Raw genomic sequence first — 16,511 nt, forward strand, 5'->3', positions numbered from 1 at the left:
ATCCATCAGGAAGTATCTGTCTCATGCAGGATCTCACTGAAGTTCACGACCACGAGGTGATGTAGGCGCAAACTATGGAGCTTTTCATTTCCTCCAGGGGGAGGGAGCACCCAGTGCCGATTCACCAGCACACTTCTTTTTCCTTCGAAACACCTAATTTTCCGTATTTGCTTAGCAGTAATTCTTCTAACAACGTTTTTTCCTGAGATGTGACAATATTTCCTTTTCTCTCCACTCTCCTTTAGGACAAATCCACGTACAAAATTTTATAGGCTTTATAATTCTGTACGCTGCGGATAAACATAAATAAAAACCTAGAGGTCAACATAAATAAAATAAAACTTTATTATTTTTTCTTTTTTTTTTTTAAATAAAATTATGTTTTGGTTAAAGAAAAGATAGCGTGTCATTTTGTTAGTAGTACAGACAATTCTTTATCCAAAAGAATACATTGTGCTTTATTGTGTCGTTTGTCTGAATACAGACTCGGTGGAATATCTAAATGATACCCTGCTCTGAACTCCAAGTTGAAAGTAAGTTTTTATTATACTTGAGGGAAACAATGGGTTCAGCTGCTTATTGCAAGGAGCAATTGTCAAGGGAGAGTTAAACTCAATTACTGTAACCATACTGAATAAAAAATACTGCCAAGAACAAAAATACGCCTGGGTAAAGACAGCCACTGAATAAAAAAATCGACATAAAGCGTATCAAATATTTATTTATCTGGGCAACAAAGGACTATGATACATTGACAGGCATGGAAACTACTGCCGGCACAACTCAATACAATACAACTATAACTGCTTCCAATATGGCCAGTGGAAATTCAGGATACCAGGTGGTCCTGGATGTGTGAAGTTCTTTGGTAAAAAAAAAAAAAAAAGAAAAAAGAAAAGAAAAAAGAAAAAAGAAGAAAAAAAAACAAAAACAAAAGAAATGGAGGAAGGAAAAAGAGAGAGAGAGAGAGAGAGAGAAAGGGGAAAAAAGAAAAGCTAAATCTTGTTTTAAAAGACAGTATTAATTTATTGCTCTGATGGTGCTTCGGGGAAAGGGACAGTGGATGAAAATAACTTCTTTCATTTTTCACAACATATAAGGGTTGTAAAACCACTAACATGTTTAAAAATCTTGCCAGGGTCCAACATCACTTTATTTTTTCTTTGATGAGAAACTAAATGTCATACTAATTATATATAAAAATCCATGTTTTTTTTTATTTGTTCAGCTGCTTCATTGTCGCCTTTAACATGCTACAACAGGGCTAAAAATGATGAATCCCAGAGAAAAACCCCCAAAAAACCTCTGATATCTAAATAAGTACCATGAACCACATGATGAACTAAGAGGGGAAGATTTAAAACCCACTAAACAAGAGGTAAACGAGATCACCAGATAAATAAAAAAAGGCTTAAAACAGACTCACCGTATTTACAATTCCCATTAAATTACACATAAATAAATATATACATACATGAACACTGATTCCCTTATATAATAACCGTGAATCATGTTGCAATAGAAAGTTCAAGTTGGTCTCTTTACCTTTGTCAGGAAAAAGTTCTACAACTGAAGATATGACATGGAACTGCTTGTGTTTTGTGTTCAAGTTTATTCACAATACTGATAAAACGTCATCAGTCCTTTTTGCCTTTCGTTTGCACGCTGTTGCTGCTGCTGTCGCACTTCTCTTGCTTTTTTTCTTTTTTAATATGGCTACAATCTTAACTGAAGTTTATGTAAGGGAAGGTGGTGATTCAGTCCAGTGAAGCTCATAGAATTTTTTTTAAGTATTTCTTTTTTTAGGTTTTTTTTTTGTAGTTTTTTAATATATTTTTAGAAAAAAGTCCTTTTTTTGTTTGTTTTTTGTTTTTTTTTTTCTCCTTTTGTTTTATTAAAAAAAAAAAAAAGTTCACAAACTCGAGACAGAACTTTTACTTTTTGCTGGCTCCGTCCCCCGGTTTTCTGTTCTCTTAGGCTCCAAACTGGGGTAGCAAAACGATGGTGGTGGCAGCAGGGAGAGGGGGAACGAGTTAAAAGGGAACAAATGGAGATGTGGATGCCGGGAAGGGGTGCGGGGAGAGGGCAGAGCAGTCCCGCAGAGTCAGAGAACAGGATTGGCAGAAGGATGCTCATTCTGTTGCAGTAGCCTGGGGTGCTGGGTGCAGGGCAGAGGGAGGAGGGAGATGAATGGACTGATGGGCTGCGAGGGGGGAAGGGAGAGGAGTTGGGGGGGGATCCTCACTTTCGGTGCTTCTCCTCTTTGTCGCCGCTTTTGGTGCTGTTGTCTGTGTGGCTGTTGGGGTTGTTGCTGAGGTACATTTTGTCCATGGCCTTGAGCGCCTCAGTGAGATAGTTCTGCAGGGCGGTGACGGCAGCACATACCGCCGGGCTCCCGAAGCCGTGCGAGATGAGGTTGAAGTGGGTCAGGCAGCTCTGAATGCCCGGCTCCAAAATGGGGTTGGGCCGCGAGTTCCCCAGGGGAGATCGGTCCTGAGCCAGCAGGTCGGTGAACTCTTTACAGATCTGTCTATAGCACAAATGGAGCAGAGACACGGAGAGGGAGGGCAGGAGGGGAAGAGAGAGGGAGAGAAATGAACCATCGCTGTCAGCAGCAAAGCCCGTGCACGCTCCCTCCTAGGTTACACAAGCCCGCAGATGAAGGGGCCGCTGCCCCCAAGTGCACACTCGCACACGCTCTCCACCGCTTCCTCTCCTCTACACAACATTCCCCCATTCTCACACTTGTGGGCACGCACACGCCTCTTCCCTTTGCCTTGCACACGTGCACAACTGCGCGCACGCATCGTGCCCCAGCCTGCACAGACAAAAAGCAAGCACGCACACCAGAGCAGCTCCCGCCCACCCCACCGATCCCCATCTTGCACCCCCTCACCTACTCCCTGCAAACATACATCCCTTCCCTGATGGATTTTGGAACGGAATCAATACGCAGCTTAAAGTTCCCCCGCAATGTAGAATGGAGGAGATGGGCCGCAATATCCAGAGAGGATTTCGGGGATTTATTCACGTTTTGGAAGACCCTTATTTGGAGAGAGCCTCGGGCCTCTTCCTTCACGAGGCTAAAACACACCCGCGTGTGGGGAGGAAAGAGTGAAGGCAGAGAGGGGAATCGAGGCTTTAAATTAGGGTGTTCCGAAACACTTATACATGTACATCTCTATCTCCAAATCCAAAGGGACCTTTCCACAGAGGGGAAGGCTGACGCTAACGAGGCTCTGGAAATTTCCTTCCAGGGAGGTGAGAAGGGAGGATACAAGGGCACGGTGCAGAAGTTAGGTGACACCACCCGCCCACCGCACAAAGGGCTGGGGAAATAACACACCTTACAGCAAGGGCTTAGAGGCACGCTGAAACAGTTTGGATGCTGAAAGCCACGTTAATGTCTTCCAGCCATAAACTGGCTCCCATCTTCTGCCTGCGCCCTGTGGCACTGTGCCCTTTCGTGACACCTCCACTGGTAATTAAGGGCCACTAAACAACCCTTTTAATTTCCAGCAAACATATCAAAACAATCATTTTCCTTTCACGCGCCACCTGGAAGTCTAGCCAGCCCCACCAATGACAAACTCTGCTAGTATTTTAACTGTGTACAGATTGGCATTTAAAATACATTTTTAATATCCCTACATTCACGAAGTAGCTGAGATCCTTAGGTAGAAAGAACTGCTGCAGATCTTAATGAAAGGAAATCAGTTTAATGTGCCGGTTTTATTTTATTGTCAACGGGAAACTTTACCCATTCTACCTCAATTGATAAGCTAAGTGAAAGGACCTGGAATATTTTCTTGCTTTGAGTAACTACCACTTTTTCTTTAACCAAACATCCATCTACAACTTCCACAACTCACTCTCAAGCATGCAGATGGACTGGATGGAAACCAAGCTGAGTTATGCAGACCTCCCAGAGCAGGAAGGGACATACAAGCCCCCACAAAATGCAGCACCAGGAACCACCAGCTACGTGGCAAACATTTGCAAATAAAAGCTCCAAACCCGGGTCTGTCGCCCTCCCCTCATAACTGAACCACATGCTAGGAAAGTAAATGTCTTACTTTGTTGCTAGAAGCATGTTTTTTCTTGTGACTTGCTCGTTTGGATCGGAATGTTGTCGGTTGAGAAATTCAGCTACTGCTTTGGCAGGAAATTCTGTCTCACAAACGTACCCAAAATCTCTAGCTAGATGCACTGCTTCCCCTGCAAAGGGAGAGGAGGGAGGGGATGGGGAGGGAAACACACAGCTCATCAGTACACACAGCACAGAGGCAAAAATCCATCAAAAAACCAAACCAAAACAAAACAAAAAAAACCCCCACGACTTTCTACTTGGGCTTTACTTCTAAAAGACAGGGACTGGTATCTTTCTATCTCTGCAAAAAGGTACAGTAAGAAATGCTAATCCCATTTTATCATGTAGGAGATGCCTTTTGCTTCAGTCCAGGGCAATGCAAATGTGTATTTTCATGACAATCATTACAAGAGAAAATCTCACATTCAATTTTTTTTTTCCGAGTTTCCATTGACTAGCAGATCTTAGACAAACAGGCTCCGTGCACCTAAAATGTGTGCTTCCATTTACATAGCCACGTGTATTCGCAGCCATTTATACACAGCTCATTCAAAGCTATTTACTCCAGAAATATTTGTTTGCCTCAACCACGTCTCTATATTCTTTTGCAATGCATCAATGATTAATATTGATCATAATTACTCCTAGAGCTCTTCTAAATAAAACGCATTAAACAGCTAAGTGTTTAAAATTTAACTTGATCGCATATAATTATATGTTCCCCCCCAAACGATTAACCATGAGAATTTTAGGGTCATTCCGCTGAGTCTGTCTGTTTTGTTGATTTTCAAATCTTTGGTTTTAATTTCCTGAACCAGTTGGTTTTTACTGCAGGGCTTCCTGCCATTAGCTCTAGCTCCGGAAGAACGCATGCGCCAATTAGAGCTTCAAAGCCTCAGTCCAGTGAGCTTGTTTCCATAAAATGGAGCGGATCATAAACAATAACAGTACTCCAGAAAATGCTACAGGACTCAAAGCCCGAATGGTGTTTACACTATCATCCCCCCAAAACCAGACACCGCTGCTAAGCGAAATGGAGGGAGATCGGGCCTGTGTTTTGCTTTTTGTTTTCATAAAAATCACTCTTTTAAAGCAATTGTATGCCAACGACAAACAGAACAATAGATTACAATCAAACGCTCTCCATATTCATTAACATCCCCCAAATTATTAGGCATCTACCAAAGCCAGACTTTTCCGAAGTTTTCCCCTTGCAATTTGTTACTATGGTGTGTTGACGCAATGGCGCAGCCTTATTAAAAACATGAAGACACAGTGATTTCCACGTGGCATAAACAGTGTGCAGCTACCTAACCTGAATGTTGCAAAAAATTAAGTCTGGCAGCTCTTCTTTCCCCATCCCTTTGAACACGAAACGTCTCCAGCAGAAAGCAAAGTGACAACAAAACAAAGCTACCAATTCCCTCCTGCACAACCAAACTTAACGCGAACCTGCACAGCTCGGGCTGAGGTTAAAAGCACTCTGAAGGCCGAGCTGGCCCAAGACATTGTGAAACCCACGAGCGGAGAGAAAGGGGGAGGATTTATTTTCTGGGCGTGGGTTCACTTTGCACCAGTCAGTATGACAAAGTAACCGCTTCAAAACTAAACTATAGCAAAGGCTCAGGCTTCCCACCTCCGAGTTCTGAAAGTACAGGGCACTTGAAGGTGCTAAAAGCAAGTAGTGGGCTCTCTGGACAGACCGAAGTGGAAGGGAATGATATAATGAAGGGAACACATGTTCTGAAAATGAGAACCAAAAGGGAGGGGGGTGCAACTCGGAGGCTTTCAGGACACCATTAATTCATGGCTTGGGTCAAGGATTCCCAAATTAATTCAGGAAGTAATGGTCACGCATTTCTCCAATGCAGATGTCAGAAAACTTAAATGATTTACTGTTATGTGGCTGGGGGCAGGGGGAGATGAATCCCAAAGCAGCTGCAGTTTTTTGACATTTCAGTTGCCCACTGATGGGAGGGCGGCAGCACCCTGCAACTTTCAGCTCTGTGAAATGCTGAGTTGGCAAGATTCATTTTAAGTTTAGGTTAAAACAAAAGGAAGAGCTGCACAGCCAACTGTCTTGTCCCGACCGACCACAAGAACACCATTCCAATTTCAAACAGATAGCACCAACTCAGAAAAAAAAAAATTACAAAAATTAAAAATTAACAAGCCAAGACTCTGAGCCTTGTCCCACTGTTCAGCACCACAGGCAGGGCTGAGGCACTTACCCTCCACCAGCGAGGTGAGCAAGGTGACATTAGCAGCTTTGCGTCTCCCAGCCGGCAGGTTCAACCCTATTTTGTCCAGCTTCTCTCGGAGGGACCGCCCACCATTTTTGGATTTTGCCCTGTGCCACAACAGAAAGCAGTTAGAGGAGGGACGACAGGGGCTGTGGAGCACCCTGACACGCCATAATGTCAACAGAGGAACACTGAAGGGAGATTTTTTGGAGGAAAACTGAGTCTAAAGATGGAGCTGTGCAGTGACTGAGGTGACAGCTGCTCCAGCAGCACCACGGCTTGGAGGGGACACGTCGCAGGGCGGCTGCATTATTCCATTGATAAGACAAGGGGTGATGGCCTCAAGTTGCACCAGGGGAAGCTCAGGTTGGATATTAAGAAAAATTTCTTCTCAGAAAGAAGCGGTGAGGCACTGGCACAGGCTGCACAGGGAGGTGGTGGAGGCACCGTCCCTCGGAGGTGCCCGAGAACCGTGTGCATGTGGCACATGGTTAGTGGGCATGGTGGGGACAGCAGACCGCATTATCTTAGCGGTCTTCCCAACCTGAATGATTCCAGGATTCTATTCTGCAATTCTATCATTATCGAGCAGGCTGACGTGAAAGTCCGGGAGCTGCTGTTATCGCACTGAGCTCTGCGTGGCAGAGGTGGCACGCGGAGGATGGAAGTTTGGCTAATTAACTCTGGATTTTACACCCTGCCCGAGCGCTCTTGAATCGTCTGGATTAGATTACAGCCCAACGGCCCCCACAGGGCAAAGTGACGCCAACCTCTGCACCCGCGGCTGCCACCACCACGAGGGCACAGGGTCGTCGGACTGCAGGCGCGCTTCCCTGCCCCGACGGCCGCCGCCACCGCCCGCCCGCCCGCCTCCCCGCCTTCCCCCGCCCCTCACCTCCGCAGCACTCCGCCCAGCAGGGAGGCGTTGAGGCACTCGGGCGGCGAGAGGCGTCGCTGCACTTCCGCCACCGTGACCTTGTACTTGGAGGTGGAGCTGAGCAGCGAGAGGCGGCCCGGCACCGAGCAGAAGACCTCGTTGGGGTTCACCACCCCGCCGAAGAGCGCGTCCTTGTTGATGGGGATGGAGGAGACGGCGTTGTTGTTAGACTTGGAGAGGGACACGGGGCCTGCAGGGAGGGAGGAGCGGGAGGTGAGGGTGAGCCCCGTGGGGAGGGGAGGAGCGGGGGGCAGAGCGGGCAGCCCGGCCCGGAGTGAAAATAATACAGTCATTAAAAAAAAAAAAGGAAAAGAAAAAAAAAAGGAGGGGAAAAGAAGCCAAAAACAAAGAAAAAAGAAAAGAAAAAGAAAAGAAAGAAAGAAAGAAAAAAAGAAGAAATAATAATAATAATAATTTTAAAAAGAAAAAAAACAACGAAAAAATGACACCAAAACACAGCGGCCGGCCCCGGCTCGAGAGTTGGGAGAGCGAGGCGGAGGGCCCGGGGTTGGGGATGGATGGCTTGTGACATTAATAGCTCGGGGAGGGCTAATGGATATACACCGGGAGTTAAACGAACTCTGGAGATTACTAATAAAAGAGCCAATTATCATGTCGGCTCGGAAAGAGCATCTCTTCAGATTTATCCCTCGCGCGTCTAATTTGACGTGACAAAGGCTTCGCGGGAGGGGAGGGGAACGGGGCTCTGGGCCGCCCGCTACCCCCGTGCCCGTCCGCCCGTCCGGGCGCTGCAGGGCGCTCAGCTTCGCACGAAGACAACCAGATACCCCCGCCCCCCAGCAGCCCGGACGACCACCGCCGCGATTGAAGCACGGAACCGCGAGAGGAGGAGCGCTCCTCCGGAGCCCACGAAAACCCGAAGAACGAAGGAGGAAGGGCATTTTCTCCCTCCGGTTTAGAGACAACGATTTCACACCGCCGCGCGGCCCCGTGCTTCGGGCAAAACGCGAAACCGAGCCACTTCCCAACGCACCGCAGCACCGGAGATAATTTTGCAGCCCCGCAGCTCTCGGGCAGCTGTACGAGCAGTGCCCTCCGCCCTCTGCCCTCCCAACCCCGACCCGCAGCGCCCGCTCTCGCCGCTCACCTTTCTTAATGACGGTCTGATCCGGGATGTTGATGCCGGGATCTTCTACGTGCTGCAACACAACGAGAGGCGGCGGTCAGCGAGCACAGCGGGCACCGAGAGCCGTCCCACAGCCCCGGGCCCCGTATCCATCCCTCCCTCCCTCGCTCCCTCCCTCCCTTCCGCCTCTCCGCCGCGGGCGAGGCACAAAGGAGCGGCCGCAGCCGGGCACACGGGGCCGCTCCGACGGGGCGAGCTGCGCACCCCCGGGCGGGCTCCCCCCATTGTCTGCCCGCAGATGGGGTTCGCTCTCAACGTGCCGAGGAAGCCAAACGGAATGGTATTTTTGGGGGGGTCTTTTTTGTTGTTGTATTTTTTTTGTTGTTTTTTTTTTTTTACTAAATCCGAAAGAAGTGACAGGCGATATAATGCCTGGCTGTGTTTACAAATTAACACCAGCGCTGCTGAGATAGAAGGTTTCGCAATCGTTACAAAACGCAGGCATTACCATTTAAAAAACTATTACTTCCTCCTCTAGTCTTTGTCCAACAATAATACTGATCCTAACATTTTCCATTCTGCCTTGGATTTATGCTCCCGTTAATTGTGCCTGATCTCAATGATTCCGGGTGGATGGTACTAAGTTGCTTTATTACAGGTTTTATTATACTCCGTGCTCTCATTTGTAACTTGCCTAAAGTGCTTCTGGATTTAAGTATAATTAAATTGAGAAATGTTCAGAAATGACTACTGCCACAGTTCTCGTGTTTTAACTATATGGGGAAATATGATCCCTTTATGCATGCACCCTAAACCCATAAAGTCAATGCAGTGTGGCATAATACTTTTATTTGTGTTATTTCTGCACGTATTCCGTACAGGGAGGACTGTTAAGTTTAAAATCCCACCGAGATATTTATGATTAAATAATTTTCACCGTCTCCTCGATTTTCCTAAATCTCCACCGGTCCCTTTTGTTAAAACTGAACTGTGGTAGTAACAGAAAAATCCACAACCGACCCAAAGCTCCGTATTTTTTTTCCTCGCACAACGAGATGGATACTCTCAGCGGATACATTCCCCTATTTCTGTGCCTTCCAGCACGCACCCTGCCCATTCCGTTTTTACAGAGAGGAAAAAAAAAAAACAGAAAAAAAAAAAAACAAACGAGGGCCGGGCTGGGTAAGGATTTAAAACAGATGGCACTCAGCTCTCACAAACTACGGCAGCGCCGTTAATTCGTGGGTCTTTCAGAGGCGAACGGAGCGATTTGTACTGAAATCTCTGCAGGGCACAGCGCGACAGAGCGCGGTCGGGAGCGGAGGGGGAATGGAGGAGTACGCTTTGGTCACGTTCCTGCAGCAGTTAGGGGCTCACCGGCAACAAATTGGTTTGTTCCCACTGTTGCCTCCGCGTTATTTTGTATCGGGTTAAAAGAACCGGCTTGTTTCTAACGGATCCCAACCTCTCACTAAGCCCTCCGCTCTGGGAAGCGTTCGTCTTTATCACAAAAGTGCAGAACACGAGCAGCAATATTCTGCGGCTAATTCAGCCGGAGGAGGGCTGCCGTAAATTCACCGTTTTCCACGGGCGTAATTTTCAGAAGATTTCCAAACTCCCCCCCCAAAAATAGGTACGTTCGTCTGAGCATTATCCTTGCAACACGAAACTGTGCTCGTTAAGCTGTCAGCGAATATATTGTTGTAAGATTTGATCCCGTAATTTGGGATGGCATTTCGGCAGAAATCACATCCAGACACCACAGCTCCCTCCTCCCCGCAGCCTCAGCCCCTCCGCACGGGCTCTGCGAGCTTTCCTACATTTATCGCCGCGTTCTCGTTCTGATTGCGGGGAGGACCCCGGCAGAGGAACTTCGCTCACGTTCCCATCGCGTTGCATAAGGCAATCTCCCGCGGAACAATGGCCCGGCTGCTCCGTCACGACAGCCGTGTGTAATGCCATGCTTCATTAGAAACCATTTTTTAAATCCGGACTTAGTGATAACAAAATTGGATTCCCCCCAAATAACGCATTGCCCGATGGGCTCCACGCATTTAATTTAATAGAAGTGCAGCAGGTCTGGCTGGGATTTGATAACCCATAGGTATAGCCAATGGTCTGTGGGGTCATCCATCCCTCTGTGCTGCTGCTGGAAGAACATGGCAGCAGCTCCACACACCTCTCCTCCGATACTTGTCCATTAATTCCTTCGGAGAAGGGATCTCCCTGCGTCCCCTCACAACTTGAGATGCCATCATCCCGTAATCGTGGGGAACCGACTTCTCCTCCTTAGGCCACTTTCCCCCACCTTATTTTTTACCCCTTTCCCCGTGCGTTTCTCATGGAGAACGCTCGCTGAGACCCCGTGCCAACGAGAGCTCCCCAGACGCACGGCCCTGTGGCCACAGTAAACATTCTCCCAATCGCAACGTCTCATTGTCACCGAGAAGGAAAGATATTGTTAACGCTGACACTCATTTGATTTATCCCTATTTCAGCGGGCGCACCACACGAGCCCATTGTTCTGGGCAGGGGGGCTCGGCCTTCCTCCCTTCCTCCCTCCCCTTCCATTACATTTCGGGGGCCCCTCCCTCGCCCCGTGTCCCCCCCGGGGCCGCGGCCCGGCGCTGCTTACCGGCACGTCCTCGATGGCGTGAGGGATGGAGTGCAGCGGCAGGTCGGCCAGCCCCGCGCCCAGCCCGTGCGGGCCGTGCAGCAGGTCGTCGTGCCGCCGGTAGTCGCGGCGGGGGTCCAACCCCCCCAGCTGGTGGGGCAGCCCCCGGTGCGCGTGCAGCAAGCCCGGCTCCTGGCTCTGCCTCTGGCCCGGCCACGCCGGGTGCTGGGGCTGCGGCTGGGTGTGCAGGGAGTTGAGGCTGTAGGGGTCGTTGACGTGGGAGTAGGGGTCCTGAGACTGAGGATAGATGGGCTGGTACGGGGGGGGGAAGTAGGGCGGCTGGAAGTCGGCGTTGGGGGTGTGCGAGAGCGGCGGGGCGCTGCTATACGGGGACTGCCCCACGGCCCCCAGCTGGGGCAGCCGCGCCGTCCCGTTGCTGGCACTGTCGTGGCGCTCCTGGGGGGGGGGGGGGGGTGCGGGGGGGGGCACGGGGTGGGGGTACGGGGGAGGAGGGGAGGGGAGAGAGGGGGAGAAAAGAAAAACAAAAGATGAAATCAAAACCCGTGCTCCTCAGAATCGCCCTCCTCGTTTTCCCCACCGAGCAGCTCCTCGCTCGGAGGGAGAGACGGAGGTCCGTCTGCCCCTTCGGCAGCATTAACGGGGCTCGGACCATCGCCCCAGCGGTGGCGGAGTCATAACAGCGATAACCACAATAACGGGACCGTTCCGAACAATTCACTCAACGCCGCGGCGGCGCTCCGTGCGCTCCCGCCCGGCCGTGCCCCCGCAGCGGGCACTGAGGGAATCCTTACGCGGGGCCCTATGGAACCATAATCCGAAACCGTAACCCAAAGCGCCTTCCCGGCCCCGGCGCACCTCGGCCGGGGACCGCCGCCGCCACATCCCGAAGAAAACGCGGGGGAACCGAGCGAACTGCCATCTTGGTGAGGGGGCACCGCTGCCCCTGCCCGCAACTTTGCACAACGATTCGGGGCGAAGGCGCGGCCCCAGAGTCTCCTCCGGGCCCCGCTCCGACGCGGGAGAGGAGGACAAGGAAGGGATCGGGAGGAGAGAGACAGAATCCTCAGAGAGGCGGAGGGGATGGAGAAAAACCCCGCGGGCAGGTGCGGGGCGACGGGAGCGGGGTGGCGGCTCAGGAGAGCGGCAGAGCAAAAATAAAAGGAAAAAGGGAAAGAAAAATAAAATAAAATAAAAGGAAAATGGGACAAAATAAAGGAAAGAAAAAAAGGGGGAGGGTAAGGAGAAAAAAAAATAAAAGGAAAATCAAGGGAAAAAAGAAAGGAAAAAAAAAACAACAACAACACAACCAAAGCAACCTCCCCCCCACCTTCCCCCAGATAACCAAAGGAAAAAAAAAAACCACAAACGAGAGCGAGGAGGGCGAAGCCGAAAGCGAAGCACCAGAACGCAGGGGCACAGCCGCCGCAAACCCGGCCGCCGCCAACAATAGCAGCGCCCCGCGCCCCGACCCCGGCGGAGAGAAAGGCGAAGCCACTCACCATAGCCGAAAAACTGTGCACTAACATCTGCGAGGCGTCGGGGGCTGCGCGGCGGGGAGAGAGGCGCGGGGCGGCCGCGGAGGGGCGCGGAGCGGCGCGGAGGGACGCGGCCGGAGCCCGGCGCTAGGCGCGGGGGGCAGCAGCGGGGCGCCGGGGCTGCTCCTGCTCCGCGCCCGCGCCGCCGGAATCCATCAGAACGCGCAGCGCCCGCCGCTGCCCTTCATCGGGTGCTGCAGAGGATCTGCTATCCTGGCGCGGGGCGAGAGGCAAAGTTGGTCGATTTTTTGTTTGTTGGTTTGTTTGTTTGTTTGCGCTTTTTTTTTTCCTTTTTTTTTTTTTTTTTTGTCTTTTTCTTTGTTTTCCTTTTTTTTTTTTTTTTTTTTTTTTTTTTAGTATGTGCGTTCGTTTCTCAATCCTTTTTTCTCGCTCAGTCTCTGTCTCGTTCTCCTCTCCCCCGAGCTCCGCCGCTCCGCTCGGGCTCCTCACGCCCGCTCCTCCGCCGCCTTCCCGGAGCCTCCTAGCAGCGGATATTCATGACTATTAATATTACACGAATACTTAATAAGGGAAGAATGGCCGCAAATCGAGCGTGAAGCGCGAAGGCAACTCAAGGCAGAGCCCGTTCTAAATGACGTCCATTGAATGAGGAATCGGTGTATCTAATCAGCGCCGGGGAGAGAGGGAGAGAGAGGGAGAGAGAGACAAAAAGGAGGGAGGGAGGGAGCGCGGCGCGCAGGGGGGACATGCCGCCGCGTCTGGCGAATCACAGGGAAGGGGCCACATTTTAAAAGGTTGCGGGGCATGCAAAAGTGAAAGAGAAAGAGAGCGGAGAGAGGCAGAGGGTGGGAGCCGGGAGGGGTGCGGCGGAGGTGGGAGAGCCGTGCGGCGGGGGGAGGGTGGGGGGGGGTGGGGAAGGGGGGAGCGCGGGATCCCCTTTCCTTCTCTCCTTCCCTCCCTCCTCTTCCTCCCTCCCTCCTCGCCCCCGGCCCCGGGCGCACCTCGGGCTGCGGCTGCTGAGCGAAGCCGGGCTCGAAGGCGGCGGCGGAGAAGAGCGGCCGCTCCCGGCTCCCGCCGCCCTCCGCCCCGCCGCCCTCGCGCGGGGGGGGCTCCGCCGCCGCCGCCCCGTCCATGCCCCGCCGAGGGGTCCCCGCTCCGCTGTCGCCGCCGCGTCCTGGAAAGTTCTCCTCCTCCTCCTCTTCCTCCCGCACCTCGAGCCCCGCCAGCATCCGCCGCCCCCCACTCGGAGGAGCCGGGAAAAGAGGAGGGAAGGAAGGGACGAAGAGAGGAAGGAGGGCGGGCGGGACGCGGGGGGAGAAGGAGAGAGCCGGGCACGGCGAGCGCTCCTCCGTCCGGCCCAGACACGCCGGGCCCCGCGCAACCCGTCCGACTGGCTGCGCGACTCCGGCACCGCCCTCCGCGCCGCTCCTCTGCCCCTATCCCGGCCCCGGCTCCGCACTGCGCCGGGCCTCGATGGGACGAAATCAGCGCCCGCGGGGGCTGGGGCCGAAGACCCGACGGCAGCGGCACGCACGCGGCGCTGACCCACAACAGCGGCCTGGGGCGGGGAAGAGGTGAAGCTCTCGCCGTGCCTTCGGCCGAGAGACGGAGTAATTATAATAGTAATAATAAAACAAAAAATCTCCCTGACACCCCATTGCCAGACATCGGATATCCGACAGCTCGGCCCAGCGCCGAGCAGCGGCTGCGTCCCAGCTCTCGGTGCGGGACTGAAGCACCGCATCCTTCGGTCCTCGGCGGTTCCTCGGACCCTGCCCTACGCCGCGGCATCGCCCGGCGCCGGCTCGGCCCCAAAGAAGTACATTCGTTCTCACAGTGCAGTCCTTTTATTGATCCGCGCCGCACGGAGAACTTTTGTGGAAGGTGGGAGCGTGGCTTTCGCTGGGGATTTTCATGGGCTGCCCTCTTCGTTCTCTTCTTCTCTTTTTTCTCAGACCAAAAGACACTCAGAGCACGGGCGCACACACACGGGTCTGCCCTCCGACCCTAATTGTTGGGATTTAATTTTCCGAGCGGTCCGTATACGACTGCTCAAAGGCCCTGAGAACGGGGAGGTTGCGCCCAGAAACGCATTCGGGGCACGGCCGCACCGGAGGGGGGGGATTTCAGCGGCGGTCCTGAGCCGCTCCGCACCCTTTGTCTCCTCGCCCTTCCATCCATCCATCCATCCATCCATCCATTCTTCCTGCCATCCATCCATTTATCCGTCCGTCCATCCATCCGCGCGGATGCGCTCAGCATCCCACAGAGCCGCAAGCACAGAGCTCTCCCTACGGCCGGGACCACTCCGGCTCTCGTTCCTCTGTCGTTCCCCGGAGGTTCCCAGCGGCCCCGGCCCCTCTCGGCCGCGCCCGGCGCGGGGGCACAACTCCTCCTCAACGAAATCCGCGGATCGGTGGATGCTGCGCGGCCCCGCTCGCGGCGAAGGCCCCCGGGGCAGTGCCCGGCCCGGGCGGGCGCTTACCTCGCACTCCTCATACTTGATGTTATCCGTCAGCTTCCAAAGCATTTTCATGGGTCGGCGGGAGAGGGTCCGATCCCCCCGGCGCGGTGCTGCGGAGAGCGGCGGAGCTGTGCAGAGCCGCTCTGCACTGAGCGCTCGGAGATCTCCCTCTAATGGCAGAAACTTTTCCTTTTTGCAGCGCTTTACCCGCAGCCGGAGCGCCTCATTAGCATAGCGACCGCGGCCCAATTGCTCGCCGGCTCCGACCCGCGCCCGCCGCAGGTACGGGGCCGCGGGGCCGGAGCTGTGCCCGTGTGCGCCCACCGCGGGGGGGGAAGGGGCCGTGCTCCCGTCCGCGCCCCCCAGGCGCGAGGCGTCCTCTGCGCTTTTTCCCCCATTTTCTCCCCAAAAACCAAGGAGACGGGAAGCGACGTGCGGCCGTTCTCCGCCTGCGGAGGTGACTCCTGCCCTCGGGGTTCGATGTCACCTTTTATTTTTGGACGGATTATCGAAAAGCCGCGTTCTTTTGCGAACTCTTCTCTTCCCTTCCGGCCCCGGTGGCTGTCGCTCTCCAAAATCCAGCCCCAAACCCTACACACCGCTCCCGGACAGAACGGCGAGGCAAAAGCACGGACAGCCAAAAAAAAAAAAAACAAAAAAAAAACACCGCTTCTGCGAGCGCTACAGTGACACCACCGGACTTTGGCTGTCCCTTACACGGAACGCTCCGTCGGCCCCGCACCGCTCTCCCTCCTCCGGGGCCCCACTTTTCCCCTCCCCAGTCCCATTCATTTCACTCCCCGAGGCGTCATCCGAGCAGACGCGGAGCCCCGGGGTACCCCCAGCGCCCAAACCCGCACCCCGGGGCTCCCCCCGCTATGTGCCGCCCGGGGCACATCTGGGGCAGAGAGTGTCTAAGTGGGGCTACGCGCGAGCTGGGTTAGTACAAAAGTAATATGTAAGTATACACACAGACGTATATATCCTATTTAGACCGCTTCTACTCGCCGACCCGATAAAAGGACGCCAATTTCAACTGTAAAAGTGATTAAAAATATATTTGTGCTCACTTTTTTCTTTTCTTTTCTTTCTTTCTTTTTTTTTTTTTTTCTTGCAGTAAAGAATGAAGCAGCGCGGAGAGAGAGATCGGAAAAGTCGGGGGCAGCGCAGGCACCGAACCCACCCTCTTTGCCCCCCTCCCCCACGCGAGGTCGGATCACGCGTGGGAGCGCCCCGGTCCGTCCCGTCCCTCGATACCCACTCTCGTCCCACGTCCCAACCCGACAGTAAAAGGGGGCAGCCCCCGTTACCTGCCAGTCCCCCATCTTGGCGAGGACGGACATGGCGCTGCGGGCTGCGGCTCCCGCCGCTCACGGGCTGCGGGGAGCGGCACCGCCGGGTGAGTCCTCCCTCCCCTCACCTGCACCGCGCTCACCTGGGCCAGGAGGGGCCGGTAGCTCCTGCCCGCGCCTGCGCGCTGCCTCCCGCTGCTCCCCCCATCCCCCCAACCCGTCTCCCACCCGTGGATTTTTTTTTTTCTTCCCTTTCCCCGCGAGGAT

At 53.1% G+C, this 16,511-nt stretch overlaps 1 protein-coding gene across 4 annotated transcripts; it reads right to left on the reverse strand.

The window, feature by feature from the left end:
* Positions 1–321: 321 nt before the first annotated feature.
* Positions 322–16,366, reverse strand: TFAP2A (transcription factor AP-2 alpha). Of its 4 annotated transcripts, none has more exons than XM_065752326.1 (7): positions 16,263–16,366; positions 10,993–11,427; positions 8,379–8,430; positions 7,229–7,460; positions 6,322–6,440; positions 4,077–4,218; positions 322–2,530 (listed from the first exon to the last, which is right to left on the reverse strand). In XM_065752326.1, exons 1-7 carry the CDS (start codon positions 16,293–16,295, stop codon positions 2,242–2,244), a joined length of 1,302 nt encoding a protein of 433 aa, XP_065608398.1. In that variant the 5' UTR covers positions 16,296–16,366; the 3' UTR covers positions 322–2,241. The 4 variants fall into 4 exon arrangements, with proteins under 4 accessions (XP_065608398.1, XP_065608397.1, XP_065608399.1 ...); XM_065752325.1 differs by lacking the exon at positions 16,263–16,366 and adding an exon at positions 14,974–15,284; XM_065752327.1 differs by lacking the exon at positions 16,263–16,366 and adding an exon at positions 12,492–12,790.
* Positions 16,367–16,511: the final 145 nt, after the last annotated feature.

This window comes from Cyrtonyx montezumae, unplaced genomic scaffold (genome assembly GCF_038088225.1).
Source record: "Cyrtonyx montezumae isolate F1298 unplaced genomic scaffold, pur_monq_1.0 scaffold_8, whole genome shotgun sequence".
NCBI classification, from domain to species: Eukaryota; Metazoa; Chordata; class Aves; order Galliformes; family Odontophoridae; genus Cyrtonyx; species Cyrtonyx montezumae.